Source organism: Ranitomeya imitator, chromosome 5, assembly GCF_032444005.1.
Source record: "Ranitomeya imitator isolate aRanImi1 chromosome 5, aRanImi1.pri, whole genome shotgun sequence".
NCBI classification, from domain to species: domain Eukaryota; kingdom Metazoa; phylum Chordata; class Amphibia; order Anura; family Dendrobatidae; genus Ranitomeya; species Ranitomeya imitator.
The window spans coordinates 148,557,186-148,577,096 of NC_091286.1; the positions used below are offsets into that span (position 1 = coordinate 148,557,186).

At 45.1% G+C, this 19,911-nt stretch overlaps 1 protein-coding gene across 3 annotated transcripts in view; it reads right to left on the reverse strand.

The window, feature by feature from the left end:
- The window catches only part of ANAPC1 (anaphase promoting complex subunit 1), a 314,460-nt gene that overhangs the window by 213,667 nt on the left and 80,882 nt on the right, over positions 1 to 19,911 (reverse strand). For all 3 annotated transcript variants that reach the window (XM_069769209.1, XM_069769210.1, XM_069769211.1), the window contains 4 exons: positions 13,601 to 13,661; positions 5,998 to 6,185; positions 2,281 to 2,355; positions 279 to 544 (listed from right to left, as the gene is read on the reverse strand). In XM_069769209.1, the coding sequence (XP_069625310.1) occupies positions 279 to 544; positions 2,281 to 2,355; positions 5,998 to 6,185; positions 13,601 to 13,661 (590 nt within the window). The remainder of the gene's footprint in view (positions 1 to 278; positions 545 to 2,280; positions 2,356 to 5,997; positions 6,186 to 13,600; positions 13,662 to 19,911) is intronic.

A 19,911-nucleotide genomic window follows, 5' to 3' on the forward strand; every position in this document is an offset into this window, starting at 1 on the left:
ATCCGCGGCAAATCCGCACCTGCGGTTTCTGCCAGGAGATGCGGATTTTGTGCAGAAAATTCTGCACCCCAATCCGCAACCTGTGCACATAGCCTTTCAGCTGGCATAAATCCAGACTAAGCAACAGCCTGTGCGGCATCTAGGTAAAAAATGGTAGGCGAATATTTACTAAGCCTATGGTCAAAATTTACATTTTGCCCAGACAACTCCTCAATAAAGGTTTTTACACCAATTTATGCAATGTTAAGGTCTTATATGCAGTATGTATAACTAAGTACCTTGCCAGCTGCAGGAGCAAGGTGACCAGGGAACGAATCCCTTCCTGCATTAAGGTGTTCAGTTTCAGCTCTTCGTAGGTCAGATGAAGCACATAGAATATGGATGGGATGTAACTGAAGAGGAGAGCAGTGGTGTCCAGACTAAAAACCTGCTGAATATCTTCTTTACAAGCAGACACTTCCACAGGATCCAGCTGCAATGCTTTCGCCAGCACATGAAACTCAACATTTCGGTGATAGTCTGAATTTATCAGGTACTCCCAATCCTAGAGATGCAAACAAACAAGTTCATGCATAAGAATCTGTAAGAAAAACTTGTTTTGCACAATAAAAAGGTCTAGTTTACAGTAAGCTGTACAACAGTTAGAATTGATCTATTTTTTATTTAATAAAGATCTCTGATGGTAGCCTGAGAAGATATAATTGTGGAAGTCAAAAATCATATAAATGTATTGGTATGCTGACCCTTTAGGGTACGTGCCCACGACCAGCAATCGCAGCATTTTGGATGCAGCTCATCTCCGCTGTCCAAAACGCTGCGTTCAACGATATAAGCACAATGGATGGGATTTATAGAAATCCCATGCCCACTGTGCTTCTATTTAACGCTGCGTACACTCATCCGCAATTTCTTCTCCGCAACAGGAATTTCCACAATAGAATGTATTGGATGCGGTAAATATACATTGTTCAATGAACACATGAAGATTTACAGTGCCTTATGAAAGTATTCAGCTCCCTGGAACTTTTCAACCTTTTCCCATATATCGTGCTTCAAAGATACCAAATGTAAATTTTTGGTGAAGAATCAACAACAAGTGGAACACAATTGTGAAGTTGAACGTAATTTATTGGTTACTTTAAATTTTTGTAGAAATTCATAAACTGAAAAGTGGGGCGTGTAAAATTATTCGGCCGCTTTAACTTAATATTTTGTTGCACCACCTTTTGCTGCGATTACAGCTGCAAGTCGCTTGGGGTATGTCTCTATCAGTTTTGTACATCGAGACTGAAATTCTTGCCCATTATTCCCTGACAAACAGCTCGAGCTCAGTGAGGTTTGATGGAGATCGTTTGTGAACAGCAGTTTTCAGCTCTTTCCACAGATTCTCGATTGGATTGAAGTCTGGACTTTGACTTGGCCATTCTAACACCTGGATACGTTTATTTCTGAACCATTCCATTGTAGATTTTGCTTGATGTTTGGGATCATTGTCTTGTTGGAAGACAAATCTCCGTCCCAGTCTCAGGTCTTTTGCAGACTCCAACATGTTTTCTTCAAGAATGGTCCTGTATTTGGCTCCATCCATCTTCCCATCAATTTTAACCATCTTCCCTGTCCCTGCTGAAGAAAAGCAGGCCCAAACCATGATGCTGCAACCACCATGCTTGACAGTGGGGATGGTGTGTTCAGGGTGATGAGCTGTGTTGCCTTTACGCCAAACATTTCGCTTGGCATTGTTGCCAAAAAGTTCGATTTTGGTTTCATCTGGCCAGAGCACCTTCTTCCACATGTTTGATGTGTCTCCCAGGTGACAATGAACGTCTGGAGTGAGTTTGCTGCGCTGAAAGTAAAGGGGTCGATTAATATTGCACGCCCCACTTTTCAGTTTTTGAATTTCCACAAAAATGTAAAATAACCAATAAATTTCGTTTAATTTCACAATTGTGTTCCACTTGTTGTTGAGTCTTCACCAAAAATTTACATTTGGTATCTTTATGTTTGAAGAATGATATGTGGGAAAAGGTTGAAAAGTTCCAGGGAGCCGAATACTTTCGCAAGGCATTGTAACTGCGTGACTGAAGGCAGCATTTTGGACCCAGCGAAAGTACACTGCGTCCAAGGCGTTGCTACTTCCTGATCGTGGACACATACCCTAACTCACTTATTAGAATGATTAGATTTTCTTGATTCCTCATAGGGGTTTTCTTCCACATCTGGCCAAGTACTATACAAACGTAATATGGTTGTGTAAATGCAGCCTTATAGAACATGTTTTACCTCATCACATCCCGTTTCTGATGGTCGGGCCTTCTTAGGAGCAATTACTGGAGACAATAAGTTTTCAAAATCAAGCTGAAAAGGAAAAAAAAAAATGAGTGAATGTATTATAAAATCCTGGAAATAAAAAACAATCTAATATGGTTTGGACACCTCCACTACACTTAGATGCGATGGTTGCCTAAAGACATAACCACATAGCAGATTTCAGCCAGAGCCAAAAACAAAAGTGGATTAAAAAATGCAGAAGTGGAATAGTATGGTCAACTCTTGGTTTAAGCTTACAAATACTGAGCAAAATACCGACATGTTAAGTTGGACTGAAGCAGACAACCTCATTCAATGCTGCCGAATGCATAACCAAAGTACACCCCCTCTCTCCTTCAATGCTTCCTTCACATACATCTGTTCCTTAACCCCTGGGCCTTCTATCCACAAACAAACTTTTTTTTCGGTCAATACAGCCATGTGAGAGCCTGTTTTTTTTTTTTGCGGGACATGCTGAACTTTTAGACACCACCAATGGTTTTATCTCACGTGTACAACAGTCACATCACGAGATGTGACTGCTCTACCCGGCCGCCGGCGATACACTGACAGGAGCTAATCACTACCGCAGTGTATCACTGAGCTGCCGTGACAGAGTTCACCGGAGTTCATCAGTTGATCAGCTAAGAGATGCTCTCACTTATCGCACGGCTGAGTGAGAATTTTCTCACGGCAGCTCAGTGATACACTGCTGGAGCGATTACCGGCTGTCAGTCACCGCTCTCAAAGTCATCAAGATCATCGTGGGACATTATGGATTTTCTTCTCTGCAGATGGAGCGCCCCCAGACACAGGGCCGCGGGTTACTCGGTACTTTCTGTCTCAGTTCTAGGGTTGCCACGGTGGCTGGACCCGGTCCGTGACCCTGCTAAGGGGCGTCCAATGGAAGGGGTGATGAAAGTCGGCTAAGGTTTCGTGACGCCACCTGTGGTACTCGATCAGGGTGACCGACGCTGCTTGGGGTCCACTGGGGTGATGTGATGGCAGCTAGATGGTATACCTTCCCACAGGTGAAGTATGTCCCCAGGGCTTCCCAGTAGTGAAGGTGGCGATGGTGTGAGGTGCAGTCAATAACGAAAACAAAGGGTTGCAGTCTCTTTACCTTTTACTGAAGACTTCGGGATCCGCAATCCAGAGCACTGTTAACAGGGCTAGCGGAGACCGGCCGGTCCGAAGGCACATCCAGAGTTCCCTTTGCAGGTGGAAATCGTTGCCTACCACTAGCGCCTGTGTGTTGTAGTTCTTCCCTGCTGAGCTTTCGGGATAGTCCTCACAACTTCTGTTCTCGTTCTTTCTCTCTCTCTCCGTCCCCCAAGTTTATCTGGATAGGACGCACCCATTTGACGGGAAGGTTCGGAGCTATTCTGGGACCCTAGAGACGCCCCTCTCAACGCTTGCCCCCTATGTCTGCTTAGGTGAAATATGGTAGACAGCCAACCTATAATTAACTTTCCTGCGGTATTTGAAGTAAGGCATAGAGTCAGTTACTTCCTCGGTGTTCCGGTCACCGGCTACGCGCCTCAGTAGGAAGTTGCCGTTCTCGGGGCACGACTCCTACTGGCTCTCCTTTGTGCTTGATCTCGTTTCTCACTTGCCACAATATCCTTCTCTTCGTGTCCTTTCTTAGGATACCGCCGCAGGGTAGTGCAGGCGCGGTTCCTTTGCTTTCTGTTCGTTCTGCTAGGCCCCTGTCAGGAACCCACCCCTGGCAGGTCCTCCCTGGAGCTCTCCTAGGCTGCGTTCTCTTCCAACTTCCAATCCGACTCCTAGTTTTACCAGTGTGAGGAGTGGCCTAATACATAGTGCCTTTTGCTCCCCCTAGTGGCCGGAGTGTGAAGTGTAATGTGTGCTGTGATACCTGGTCAGATGAACTAATTTAGTGCAATCAGACATAACATCACCCTCCTTAGCGGCAGAACGACATTACTGCAACGACAAGGTCTCTGGGGCGCTGCATTGACAGGTGAGGAATATTTTGGTCTATTTTATTTTTGTTGCAGGAGGCTTTGGCTTTAGTGGATTAGGTGTTCAGGGTGTATGGTTTAATTAAGATTCAATAAAGGAGTCTGTGTTAGTATTTGAAATAAAGGACTTTACTCTGGGTGTGAATGTTTTGATACAATATCACTATAGGGTTACTAATGGATAGGTGTCTTATAGACGCCTCTCCATTACTAAACTATGGGCTTGATGTCACCTGACAATACAAAGGTGAAATCAACCCCACAAATATGAACCCCACTTGCCACCGCTACAGGGCAAGTGGGAAGAGCGAGGCTAAGCACCAGATTTGGTACATCTTATACATGCGCTATTTCTGGGGCGGCTGAGAGCTGATGTTTTTTTATCTGGGAGAGGCCAGTATCCATGGTCCGTTCCTAAGCTATGAATATCAGCGCACAGCTATCTGTCTAGCCTTTGCTGGTTAGATTTTATGGAGGGACCCCTTGTCAATTATTTTCTGGGGTCCCCCTGTAAACTAGCCAGTAAAAGCTACGCAAACAGCTGTGAACTGATATTAATACCTGGGAACCTTTATGGCTATTGGCTACTTCCCAGAAAATTAACATGAGACCTCAACTGTCTGCTTTCAGAGAGCCCATACAATTTTTTTTTTCATATTTTTTCTTGAAAATTAACAGTTGCTGTCTGGTTACAGCCTATATATGTTTGTTCTGTTAATGCTCCTGCATAGACTGGTGACAATGTGTGTGTGTGTGTGTGTGTGTGTGTGTGTGTGTGTGTGTGTGTGTGTGTGTGTGTGTGTGTGTGTGCTTACTTATCGGCTTAGTAATGAGGGTGTCGGGCTGACACCTTTTCATTACTAAAGGTACCGTCACACTCAGCAACTTTGCAAAGAGAACGACAACAATCCGTGACGTTGCATAGTCCTGGATAGCGATCTCGCTGTGTTTGACACGCAGCAGCGATCTGGATCCCGCTGTGCCATCGCTGGTCGGAGCTAGAAGTCCAGAACTTTATTTCGTCGTCAGGTCGGCGTGTATTGTCATGTTTGACATCAAGAGCAACGACGCCAGCAACGTTTTACATGGAGCTAACAACCAGCGAGAACGAGAAGTGAGTCGCCGTTACGTCAATGGATCGCTCCTGCATCGTTCTGGAGTTGCTGTGTTTGACGTCTTTACAGCGACCTAAACAGCGACGCTCCAGCGATCGGCTCATTGTCTATATATCGCTGCAGCGTCGCTGAGTGTGACGGTACCTTAAGCCTATGGCTAGGTGTCAATGACAGCTGCTGACACCAAGCCCTAATCCCATTACCCTAGCGCCACTGCATTAGAATGAAAAAGATGGTGTTGAGTAAAGAAATTACATCACAAAACTTTTTTTTTTTTTTTAAATCTTTAACTCAAAAAAGCCTTCATTGTTGTACACAAACACCCGCAAAAATGCATAAAAAAGAGGCAAAAGACACGCATTTTTGAAGACTTGCAGAAATTTCTGCAAGCAAATACTCAACGTGTGCACAGAGCCTTAACTAGGAATATAGGTGTTGATAAATAAGCGTTGCTATATTTTACATCAACTAGGATGATTACTATAACATAATGGAAAGGAGAGAGTAAAACCCACAACAATTGCACTATGTGCAGTGTAGTACAATGTCTGTAGGTTTTACTCATCATTCAACCTCATGAACACACTTACATTGTGAGTCCAGGACAGTTTGTCAGTGTTATATCCCATCATATTCATAAGGCAGGTAACAAACAGATTCCATTCAGAATGATTACTGGGGCCTCCTGGTGCATTGAGGCAGTTATACCACTTCACAAGCATCTGTACAGCTACTTTTTTTGGCAGGATGTATTTAACAGCTTGAAGACATTTTTTTACTGCGAAAAAATAAAAAAGATAATGTAAGTAGACATAATTTACAGCTGAAAGTGAAAGAAACAAACTTAGTCAAAACAGAGCAAATATTTTTGAAAGCCAAAATAATATCCTTTTATATGTGCATTTTATCATGTAAGATTTACTCACACAATTTTCAAACTACATTTCTATGCCCTTAAACCAGATCGTTATACCACACAAAACAAATAAATAACATTTCCCACATGTCTACTTTACATCTGCATCATTTTGTTAAACATAATTTTGTTTCTTATTTTGTTAGAATGTTAGAAGTGTTTAAAGTTGATCAGCAATATCTAATTTTCCAACAAAACTTACAAAACCATTTTTTGTTTAGGAACATCACATTTGAAGTCACTACGAGGGGCCTATATGACAGAAAATACTCAAAAGTGACAATTCTAAAACCTGTACCCCTCAGGCCATGTTCACACTTTGCGGCGTCCCTCTGCGGGTTCGCCCGCAGCGGATTTGATAAATCTGCAGGGCAAAACAACTGCGGTTCTCCCTGCAGATTTATCGCGGTTTGTTCCGCGGTTTCCGCCTATACTATTGATGCTGCATATGCAGCAATATGCAGCATCAATAGTAATGTTAAAAATGATAAAAATTGGTTATACTCACCCTCTGATGTCCGGATCTCCTCGACGCTGCACCCGGCGGTCCGGTTCCAAAGATGCTGTGCGAGAAGGACCCTTCGTGACGTCACGGTCATGTGACCGCGACGTCACCGCAGGTCCTGGTCGCACAGCAACTCTGACCGGACGGCCGCGTGCAGCGCTGAGAGGTGAGTATAACATGATTTTTTATTTTTATTCTTTTTTTCACCCCAAATATGGTTCCCAGGGCCTGGAGGAGAGTCTCCTCTCCTCCACCCCGGGTAGGAACCGCACATTAGCCGCTTACTTCCCGCAACGTGGGCACAGCCCCATGCGGGAAGTAAGCGGTTCAATGCATTCCTATGGGTGCAGAATCGCAGCGATTCTGCACAAAGAAGTGACATGCTGCGGGTTTTAAACCGCTGCGTTTCTGCGCGGTTTTTCCCGCAGCATGTGCACAGCAGTTTGCGGTTTCCATAGGGTTTACATGTAAATGGACCCGCAGCATCAAAATCGCGGCGGTTCTGCGGTAAAAACCGCAAAGTGTGAACCCAGCCTCAAAGTGTTTCAAACCACATTCAAGAAGTTTATTATTCCACTAGATGGTGGCCCAATTCTAACGCATCGGGTATTCTAGAATATATGCATGTCCACGTAGTATATTGCCCAGTCACGTAGTATATTGCCCAGCCACATAGTATATTGCCGACTCAAGTAGTATACAGCACAGAGCCACGTAGTATATTGCCCAGCTACGTAGTATATTGCCCACCACGTAGTATATTGCCCAACCACGTAGTATATTGCCCAGTCACGTAGTATATTGCCCAGCTACGTAGTATATTGCCCAACCACGTAGTATATTGCCCAGTCACGTAGTATATTGCCCAGTCATGTAGTATATTGCCCAGCAACGTAGTATACAGCACAGAGCCACGTAGTATACAGAACAGAGCCACATAGTATACAGCACAGAGCCACATAGTATACAGCACAGAGCCACGTAGTATACAGCACAGAGCCACGTAGTATACAGCACAGAGCCACGTATTATACAGCACAGAGCCACGTAGTATACAGCACAGAGCCACGTAGTATACAGAACAGAGCCACATAGTATACAGCACAGAGCCACATAGTATACAGCACAGAGCCACGTAGTATACAGCACAGAGCCACGTAGTATACAGCACAGAGCCACGTATTATACAGCACAGAGCCACGTAGTATGCAGCACAGAGCCACGTAGTATACAGCACAGAGCCACGTAGTATACAGCACAGAGCCACGTAGTATACAGCACAGAGCCACGTAGTATACAGCACAGAGCCACGTAGTATACAGCACAGAGCCACGGAGTATACAGCACAGAGCCACGGAGTATACAGCACAGAGCCACGGAGTATACAGCACAGAGCCACGTAGTATACAGCACAGAGCCACGTAGTATACAGCACAGAGCCACGTAGTATACAGCACAGAGCCACGTAGTATACTGCCCAGAGCCACGTAGTATATTGCCCAGCCACGTAGTATATTGCCCAGCCACGTAGTATATTGCCCAGTCACGTAGTATATTGCCCAGTCACGTAGTATATTGCCCAGCCACGTAGTATATTGTCCAGTCACGTAGTATATTGCCCAGTCACGTAGTATATTGCCCAGTCACGTAGTATATTGCCCAGTCACGTAGTATATTGCCCAGTCACGTAGTATATTGCCCAGTCACGTAGTATATTGCCCAGTCACGTAGTATACAGCAGACACGTAGTATACAGCACAGAGCCACATAGTATACAGCACAGAGCCACGTAGTATACAGCACAGAGCCACATAGTATACAACACAGAGCCACGTAGTATACAGCACAGAGCCACGTAGTATACAGCACAGAGCCACGTAGTATACAGCACAGAGCCACGTAGTATATTGCCCAGTCACGTAGTATATAGCACAGCCCAAACAGTATATAACAGTGGCCACGTAATGTATAGCACAGCCCACGGAGTATATAACACTGCCTATTTAGTATACAGCACAGAGCCATACTGTTTTTAACACAGCCCACGTAGTATACAGCAGTGTGGGCACCCTATCCCTGTTAAAAAAAAATAATAATTAAAATACAAAAAAAGTTATATACTCACGTCCTGGGGTCCACCGAAGCTCCAGCGATACGCGCGCGGCTTCCGCCATCTTCCGTTCCCAGGATGCATTGCGAAATTACCCAGATGACTTAGCGGTCTCACGAGGCCGCCAAGTCTTCTGGGTAATTTCGCAATGCATCGCCGGGAACGGAAGATGGCGGCCGGCTCAGCGGACAACGGAGGGTGAGTATAGCATGTTTTTTGTTTTTTTATTATTTTTAAAATTACATTTTTTGCTATTGATGCCGCATAGGCAGCATCAATAGTAAAAAGTTGGGGACGCACAGGGTTAATAGCGGCGGTAACGGACTGCGTTACCCGCGGCATAACGCGGTCTGTTACCGCCGGCATTAACCCTGTGTTAGCGGTGACCGGAGGGGAGTATGCGGGCGCCGGGCAGTGACTGCGGGGAGTAAGGCGCGACCATTTTCTTCCGGACTGTGCCCGTCGCTGATTGGTCGTGGCTGTTTTGCGGCGACCAATCAGCGACTTGGATTTCCATTATAGACAGAGGCCGCGACCAATGAATATCTGTGACAGACAAAAGGACAGACAGACGTAAGTGACCCTTAGACAATTATATAGTAGATCAGGTGCTTAATAGGAATTAAAATCTTCATCCCAAAGCCTGTTTTCACCTTCCTGACCAGGCCAATTTTTTTCAATTCTGACTACTGTCATTTTATGAGGTAATAACTCTGGAACGCTTCAATGGATTACATGGATTCTGAGATTGTTTTTCGTGACATACTTCATGATAGTGATAAAATTTGTTTGGTATAGCTTACGTTTATTTGTGAAGAAAACAGGGATTTTTGTGTAGTCACAGTAAAATTAATTTCTCTGAGCCACTCATTTGGGGACACAGATTATGGGTTGTATGCTGTTTGCCACTAGGAGGCTGACACTAAGCTAACACAAAAAAGTTAGCTCCTCCTCTGCAGTATACACCCTCCTGCTGGCTCCCAGAGAACCAGTTTGGTGCAAAAGCAGTAGGAACAAATAGTAACAACATAGAAGAGTACAACATGTCAACTTAAAAGAACAGGCAAAAGCCATATAACCAGATAGGCTAACAGGGTGGGTGCTGTGTCCCCCAATGAGTGGCTTGGAGAAAAGGATTTTATGGCGAGTACAAAAAATCCCTGTTTCTCCTTCGCCTCATTGGAGGACACAGACCATGGGACATTGTAAAGCAGTCCCTGGGTGGGAAAACAACACAAAGGATTAGGCTTAATGCAACAACTATGTGCACACGTAGGAAAAAGAGGTGCAGAATTTTCTGCACAAAATCCGCATCTCCTGGCAGAATCCGCAGCTGCGGATTTGCCGTGGTTTTTATGCAGAATTGATGCGGATTTTTGCAGATTTTCTGCGGTTTTTGCTACTGTGGAATTTTAACATGGAGGGGTGCAGAAACGCTGCAGATCCGCACAAAAGAAGTGACATGCACTTCTTTCAAATCCGCAGCAATTCCACACTGATTTTTCCGCACAGCTTTTTTTTTCCCATTGAATAACATTATACTGTACATCAGAGTGCAGATCTTCAGCGTTTCTGCGCGGATTCGCAGAAAATCCGCATCGTGTGCACATAGCCTTTGTGAGTGAAGCAGCAGTCTTCACATGTCTTTGTCTGGAGTCTAGATGCTATACAGGGGTGATGCATCTGCATATATGCTTTCCCTTACCCCACAGCACACAGTCAGCAATCAGATGATATGACATAACGAAATTTAAGTGTTTTTCAACGTTAATCCCATTTTATTTGTAATTGTATTGTACATATAATATTTGTCTTCTTTATAATATCTTTTTATACCTCTGTAAACACTGCTTACCTTTTTTGGAGTCAAATATAAAATTACTAGCTTGTCTCTCCTTGCTCTATAACGTACGGTCACATCCTCTGAAGTGAATTACGCTACTAATCTGGGTTGGCTCCGGACCCGTTAATAATTAAGAAATCTGAGCTGGTGGCAGCAGATTTGTCCTGTGCGGTTGGGAGTCTTTGTATCGACCGGCGGCTTTGATAATAATTGTTCCCGCCTGAGTAGGAGTAGTTATATCGCCCTCGCTGCAGCGTGCCAAATAATAGCCAGCACATAGAAGGCAGCCTTTCTGGCGATTATCCTAGGTGCAGTATCTGGTCTGACCTGAGGTTAAGGGGGATGCCAGAGAGCTGCAAGTTGCAAACCAGAACGGGGAAGTGGGATATACATAAATTCCCTTCAGAAAGATCCAATGGCAACCAAACAACCCCGATTCATGACAAATTGGTGTGATTGGCGGGAATGATAAAGGTATCCTCCCCGTGAACCGTGACATATGGAATTGAACGTTGCATATGCTGGAGAATTTGTACAAGCAGCGTAAAGCGGTAACTGATTATATCATGTAGGAGGCAGACCGGGCTTGGGTTTCTTTAAAATCTGCCAATTGCAGCTGATGAGTGACATGCCTTCTACCAAGGCTCTCCATGTAATAGTGCAATCTCTCTAAAATTTATGTTGCAAAAAAACCCCCTAAAGGATGCAACAAGGCATGGAGGAAAAACAGCAACTTCTACACGGTCCTCACCACCATGGGACATGGTTACCATGTCACAGGCAGCAGAAAGTGGAGGAGCAGCAGGTAGATGTGGAGGATACTTGTCGACTGCATGATTTACCAGAAGCCCCCTCTCCATTACCCACAAAACAAGCTCTCCTGCTGCTTGTGCCAGTGCTGTGGCTACAGCAAGAAAGACAGCAGGGATTACAGAATATATTACATCCTGGAACGGATGTTTTATCTGCAACTGCGCCAACATGACGTACATCTGCAGAAACACTGCCTGAAATAACAGGTTATTATTATTATTATTATTATACATTTTTATAGCGCCATTTATTCCATGGCGCTTTACATGTGAATACGGGGCAAATATAGACAAATACATTAAACATGAGCAGATAACAAGGCACACGAGTACATAAGGAGGGAGGACCCTGCCCGCGAGGGCTCACAGTCTGCAGGGGGTGGGTGAGGATACACTAGGAGAGGGAAGAGCTGGCTGTGCGGCTGTTCAGTAGGTTGAGTCATACCTGGACTGTGTCCTTTCTCTGATAAATACCATTTTCAACGCCATGGACAAGTAGGGAGATGTGAACAATGGCAAAAAAGAGTCTAGTTTGTCATGGGCACACTGTCCTGACCAGCGTCCAGAGTATTCAGCGCAGCAGAAGATTTTGTCAGGTCTAAGCAGATCAAACTGTCCACATGTCAAAGTCCAATAAACCCAACGCGTTTCCTCTCAGATTCTTCAGGAGAGACTAAGGGTTTGTGCAGATTAATGGCATCATGCATGTCCTATCTTTTGCCTGTTAAACATAGCATCATGCACGTCCTATGTTTAACAGGCAAAAGATAGGACATGCATGATGCTATGAATCTGCACAAACCCTTACAGTCTCCCCTGAAGAGGAGAGGAAACTCGCCGGAAAGATTGGACTTGGGTATGGACAGGAATGTTACCTAAATGGACTTTCCATGGCACTAAGACTAAGGCCGGTTTCACATTTGCGGTTGTGTCTGCAGCATTTCTGACGCACCATGTTGCAATTTTTGAGGCGGCAAATTTCCATCAAATATGCGCAGGCATGCACATGCGGATAAGTGCGTTAAAAAAAAACATCACTGGCTATGGGAACGCATGCATACGCATGTATTTGCGTACGCATGCATTTGCTGCACTTGCGAACTTCAGACTGTGCAGGTCCAGGAACTGATTTAGACACGCCCTCCTGGAAATATCGAACGCATGCACATAAAAAGCAAACACATGCAAAACCACATACAAACGCAGCGGTTTTTTTGCCGTCATGCATAAGCTGATGCGGATAAAAAACGCTGCGTTAGCATGCGGTTGTGGACAAGACGCTGCGGACTCAACCGCAAATGTGAAACTAGCCTGAGGAGGCACCAGACTGCTTGGTGAGATCATCTCCTGGAAATATTTTAAATTTTGTATTTTCAATAAAGATATCCATTTGATTCTTTACATTGTGTTGGGGGACTTTTTTTGCTAGTTCACAGATTTTTCGGTTGTTTACGGTCCTCCCTAATTTTGAAGCTATTCTGTTTATTGCTTGGGGAGATCGTTCCTATAAAAAATGTTGTACGCTACAAAGTACCAAATGTCTTATGCTGCTCCCTACATATTGATGTCCGTATATTGAATTAAAATTTGCTTTTTGCAATTATCTGTTCCGGACGTATTGACCTGACTCAGGTACAGTGTATGATACCAATGGCCGTCTGATAGGACTGGGTTATGCCTGGTGGGGCTTAGTACATTTATCGTGCGTCAGGTATTGTTAATAGCTTGGTTTGCCTGCCTTGTTTACACAGTTATGTCCCTAGGGAGATAGATGGATAGATAGATAGATAGATAGATAGATAGATAGATAGATAGATAGATAGATAGATAGATAGATAGATAGATAAATTTGTCAGAATGGGAATTTTTTTTTTTTTAAATATATATATTAAATGTTATTTTTTAATAATTCAGTTTTTTTTGCACCTTTGGTCTCCAATATATATAAATTTGCTCTCTGGTTCTATATATTAAGAAATGTTACTGTGCATGGAAATTAAAACTCACCAAGTTCAGACGTAGCAACATCTGGAATAGATATCCTCATCATAGATCCATTTGTCAGCTCCTGTAATAAAAACAACAAACCCAAATGAACTGCGGATCACTAGAAAAAAACTGATGTGAATGATGACAAAGTGTATTAGGCGACTATCAAAGACTACTGAAAATAAAAACTTTAACCCCTACGCCCCCCAGCCATTTTCCATTTGGGGGCTAGGTGATGACTGGGTTGACATTTTTACAGATATCATTTTAGGGTAGATAACGATGTTTGGATCGCCTGTTATTGCAACTTATTGCAATGTTGTTGCAGCCAAAAATAGGGATTTTTGTGTACTCACCGTAAAATCCTTTTCTCCGAGCCATTCATTGGGGGACACAGACCGTGGGTGTATGCTGCTGCCAATAGGAGGCTGACACTAAGTGATACAAAAAAAATTAGCTCCTTCCCTGCAGTATACACCCCCCTGCTGGCTCTCAGCTAACCAGTTCGGTGCAAAAGCAGTAGGAGATCAATAACAATATATGAGCGTATAGCATGTCATATTCTAAAAAAAACAAGCATAAGCTAATAACAGGGTGGGAGCTGTGTCCCCCAATGAATGGCTCGGAGAAAAGGATTTTACGGTGAGTACACAAAAATCCCCATTTCTCCTTCGCCTCATTGGGGGACACAGACCGTGGGACGTCCCAAAGCAGTCCCTGGGTGGGGACAACAATAGATCAGGCCCTGTGTAACCGCTACTTACAAGTGCGCCACCGCGGCCTGCAGAGTCCGCCTGCCCAGACTCACATCTGTGGAAGTGTGGGAATTATAGTGCTTCAAGAATGCATGCGGACTGGACGCATCCGCAAGCTTGCAGGCATGCCTTGCAGACACCTGGTGCCTAGGACACTTGATAGACAGGGAGATAGGCTGACATCTAGCACGGAAGGACTCCTGGATGGTGAAAAGAATTCACCATGTTATCATGGTCGATGAAACGGCTAAACCCTTCCTGAAAATGTCAGGAAGCCTTCCTCTACCGTCAGGAAGCCCAAATAAAACGTCCAACCTTCAGAAGGATGCCGTTGTCAAGACGTACCTACTCAGAGCACTCACTTCGTCCAGAATATGGGGGATCTTATTCCATTTTGTGGACTGGAGCCAAAAGAGATGAGGGAAGAACTAAGCCCTCATAACAGTGGTAATACAGTACCACCTTGGTAACAAGGGATGGAGATGGCCTGAGGACAACCTTGCCTCGAAGGTAATAAGGGAAAAAAGTCTGAAAGAGCAGAGAAGCTAGCTCTGAAGACTCGTCAGAGTGAGAATATCGCAGAGGAGAACGGGACGACTTTCCCTGATAGTAAAGTCTGCCCGGATGAAAAAGGAGCCTACTGTAAGGCTCCTAGGAATAATAAGGTCCCAATGATCTAACGGTATGCGATAGGGAAGAACTACGTGTGAAAACTCCCTGTGAGAAAGTCCCTACTGGCAGTTGTGCTGCGATAAGGCGAGAAGATACTAGCTCCGCAAACAAAAAACGGATGTGGTCAGTGCGGATCTCTGAGGATCACTGGGGCCCCTTTCTGCTTCCGAAAGGCTTTCGGAAGCAGTGGAAGGGGAGTTATGGAAACTGGTACCACGGCAGAACCAGAGCATGGAGAGCGATGGCTCTTGGATCTCGAGGCCGAACCACGAACTTGAGTACATTGGCCTTCAGTCTGGATGTCATCCCACCTACAACTGGAGAGCTCCAGTAAGGACAGATCTGATGGAAGACTTCGGGGTGAAGTTCCCACTGACTTGAGGCGGAACCCTGACGGCTGAATTTGTTTGCCGTTCAGAGTTCTACTTCTGGGATATATTCTGCCGAGATCACTGAATAATAGACTTCGGCCCATCAGAGAAAGTGAGGTACCTCGGTTATGGCGCCTGACCGTGGATACCTGCTAGATGACTGACGTAAGGCACCGCTGTGGCATTATCCAATTGAATTCGGATAGGGTGACCCGCCAGAAGGCAGTGGACCTGCTGTAAAACTACCGTTCGGATCTCCAGAACAATTATGGGGAGAAGAAGACTGGCATTGGTAGTTACTAATAACCATTGAACCGGGAGAAAACCTTTAAGACCAGAGAATACTGATCATGCACCTTTAAGACCAGAGAATACTGGTCATGCACCTTTAAGACCAGAGAATACTGGTCATGCACCTTTAAGACCAGAGAATACTGGTCATGCACCTTTAAAGGGAACCTGTCACCTGAATTTGGCGGGACTGGTTTTGGGTCATATGGGCGGAGTTTTCGGGTGTTTGATTCACCCTTTCCTTACCTGCTGGCTGCATGCTGGCCGCAATATTGGATTGAAGTTCATTCTCTGTCCCCCATAGTTCACGCCTGCGCAAGGCAATCTTGCCTTGCGCAGGCATGTACTACGGAAGACAGAGATTGAACTTCAATCCAATATTGCGGCCAGCATGTAGCCAGCGGGTAAGGAAAGAGTGAATCAAACACCCGAAAACTCCGCCCATATGACCCAAAACTGGTCCCGCCAAATTCAGGTGACAGGTTCCCTTTAAGACCAGAGAATACTGGTCGTGCACCTTTAAGACCAGAAAAATAAATAAATAAATAAATAAATAAATAAATACTGTCACCCCAGTGTGAGCTGGCCGGGTGCACCAAGATGGCCACCGGGAGTTGCAGAGTTGATAAAATCTCGCAGAGAGCGAGAAGCGCCAATTTGGGGGCGGAGCCACAGACACGATGTTGAATAGGCCTAAGCCGGGGCCTAAATTTCTGTAGCCGGCGGACGTCACCAGTGGGTCGTTCCAGGCAAGACTTCCAGGATGCGGCCTACAAATCGGCCGAAGCCGGGGACTACATTTTTGCAGCCATCCAGAGCGTTACCTCAGAGGTGGGCCACAGGGAAGTGGCTGAGGCTGCCTGTCAGCATGTGGATATCCCACTGAAGATGGATCCACTCACCATTGGTGCGCGTCCCGGCATGGTGCCGCCGCGGATGTGGGTTTCAGCGCTGTTCTGTGCAGTGTGGACGGTGCAGGGATAAACCTCAATCCATCATCCGTTAGGGAAGTGGAGAGGACCCGTCCGCCTCATTGTGCCATCCGCTTTCACAGTGGTGGGACAGTGGGGGCTGCTCGGACGCCATAGAGAGGGGCCTCTGTACAGCCACGGAGTTCAGTCCGGGTGGACAGGGCCAGTTGTCCGGCATTAGGCCTGGCTCCAGGAGAGGATACATGGGGGTGACACTCCATGTGGTCGCCTGCTGCTGGTGTGGGGAGATCGGGACCATGAAAGGAACCATCGCCCCTGAAGTGAGCTCAGGCATGGCTTCCCACGTCGCAGGAAAGGGTGCGGGGAGGTATACTCGCCGTGCTCGCCTGTTGATGGTTCGGGGGAGATCGGAACCTTGAAAGGATCCGTCGCCCCCCTTCACTCCGTTAATTAAAAAATAAAAATTTACAGAAAAGTAAACAATAAAATAAAAACGTTGGGGTCTGAAACAGACCCATGTGCCTCCTACAGACACTAAGCAAGAACTGGTTAGCTGAGAGCCAGCAGGGGGGTTTATACTGCAGGGGAGGAGCTAACTTTTTTTGTATTACTTAGTGTCAGCCTCCTATTGGCAGCAGCATACACCCATGGTCTGTGTCCCCCAATGAGGCGAAGGAGAAAAATAAACGTAAATCTGGTATTTCAATTTTTTCTTGTTACAGTTTATCGAATGGATTAATTTATTTTATATTTTGATAGAAAGGACATTTCTGAATGCAGCGATACCAAATGTATATTTTTTATTTTATTTTCAATAGGCAAAGGGGATGATTTAAACCTGTGCTTTTTATTTTTTTCATCTTTTTAATAACTTTAACCCCTTTCTGCCATTAGACGTACTATTCCGTCCATGTGGGGTGGGCTTTACTTCCCAAGGACGGAATAGTACGTCATAGCCGATCGGCCGCGCTCCCCCCTGCTTATCGCAGCTGACATCCGGCACTATGTGCCAGGAGCGGTCACGGACCGCCCCCGACACATTAACCCCCGGCACACCGCGATCAAACATGATCGCGATGTGCCGGCGGTGCAGGGAAGCATCGCGCAGGGAGGGGGCTCCCTGCGGGCTTCCCTGAGACCCCCGCAGCAACGCGATGTGATCGCGTTGCTCCGGGGGTCTCCTACCTCCCTCCCTGCATCAAGTCCCAGATCCAATATGGCCGCGGATCCGGGTCCTGCAGGGAGGGAGGTGGCTTACCAAGTGCCTGCTCAGAGCAGGCACTTGGTAACGCTGCACTGCTCTCAGACAGATCGGTGATCTGTCAGAGTGCTGTGCAAACTGGCAGATCACCGATCTGTATTGTCTACCCCTGGGACAAAGTAAAAAAAAATTTTTTTACAAGTGTGTAAAAAAAATAAAAAAAAATCCTAAATAATGAAAAAAAAAAAAAAAATATTATTCCCATAAATACATTTCTTTATCTAAATAAAAAAAAACAAACAATAAAAGTACACATATTTAGTATCGCCGCGTCCGTAACGACCCGACCTATAAAACTGGCCCACTAGTTAACCCCTTCAGTAAACACCGTAAGAAAAGAAAAAAAAAACGAGGCAAAAAACAACGCTTTATTATCATACAGCCGGACAAAAAGTGGAATAACACGCGATCAAAAAGACAGATATAAATAACCAGGGTACCGCTGAAAGCGTCATCTTGTCCCGCAAAAAATGAGCCGCCATACAGCAACATCAGCAAAAAAATAAAAAAGTTATAGTCCTCAGAATAAAGCGATGCAAAAATTATTATTTTTTCTATAAAATAGTTTTTATCGTATAAAAGCGCCAAAACATAAAAAAATGATATAAATGAGGTGTCGCTGTAATCGTACTGACCCGAAGAATAAAACGGCTTTATCAATTTTACCAAACGCGGAACGGTATAAACGCCTCCCCCAAAAGAAATTCATGAATAGCTGGTTTTTGGTAATTCTGCCTCACAAAAATCGGAATAAAAGGCGATCAAAAAATGTCACGTGCCCGAAAGTGTTACCAATAAAAACGTCAACTTGTCCCGCAAAAAACAAGACCTCACATGACTCTGTGGACTCAAATATGGAAAAATTATAGCTCTCAAAATGTGGTAACGCAAAAAATATTTTTTGCAATAGAAAGCGTCTTTCAGTGTGTGACGGCTGCCAATCATAAAAATCCGCTAAAAAACCTGCTATAAAAGTAAATCAAACCCCCCTTCATTACCCCCTTAGTTAGGGAAAAGCAAAAAAAATTTAAAAAATGTATTTATTTCCATTTTCCCGCTAGGGTTAGGGCTAGGGTTAGGGTTAGGGCTAGGGTTAGGGCTAGGGTTAGGGCTAGGGTTAGGGCTAGGGTTAGGGCTAGGGTTAGGGTTAGGGTTAGGGCTAGGGTTAGGGCTAGGGTTAGGGCTAGGGTTAGGGCTAGGGTTAGGGCTAGGGTTAGGGCTAGGGTTATGGTTAGGGCTAGGGTTAAGGCTACAGTTAGGGTTAAGGCTACAGTTAGGGTTAAGGCTACAGTCAGGGTTGGGGCTACAGTTAGGGTTGGGGCTACAGTTAGGGTTAGGGTTTGGATTACATTTGCGGTTGGGAATAGGGTTGGGATTAGGGTTAGGGGTGTGTCAGGGTTAGAGGTGTGGTTAGGGTTACCATTGGAATTAGAGTTAGGGGTGTGTTTGGATTAGGGTTTCAGTTATAATTGGGGGGTTTCCACTGTTTAGACACATCAGGGGCTCTCCAAACGCAACATGGCGTCCGATCTCAATTCCAGCCAATTCTGCGTTGAAAAAGTAAAACAGTGCTCCTTCCCTTCCGAGCTCTCCCGTGTGCCCAAACAGTAGTTTACCCTAATATATGGGGTATCAGCGTACTCAGGACAAATAGGACAACAACTTTTAGGGTCCAATTTCTCCTGTTACCCTTGGGAAAATACAAAACTGGGGGCTAAAAGATAAGTTTTGTGGGAAAAAAAAGATTTTTTTAATTTTCACGGCTCTGCTTTAGAAACTGTAGTGAAACACTTGGGGACTCAAAGTTCTCACAACACATCTAGATAAGTTCCTTGGGGGGTCTAGTTTCCAATATGGGGTCACTTGTGGGGGGTTTCTATTGTTTAGGTACATTAGGGGCTCTGCAAACGCAATGTGACGCCTGCAGACCATTCCATCTAAGTCTGTATTTCAAATGGCGCTCCTTCCCTTCCGAGCCTTCCCATGCGCCCAAACGGTGGTTCCCCCCCCACATATGGGGTATCAGCGCACTCAGGACAAATTGCAC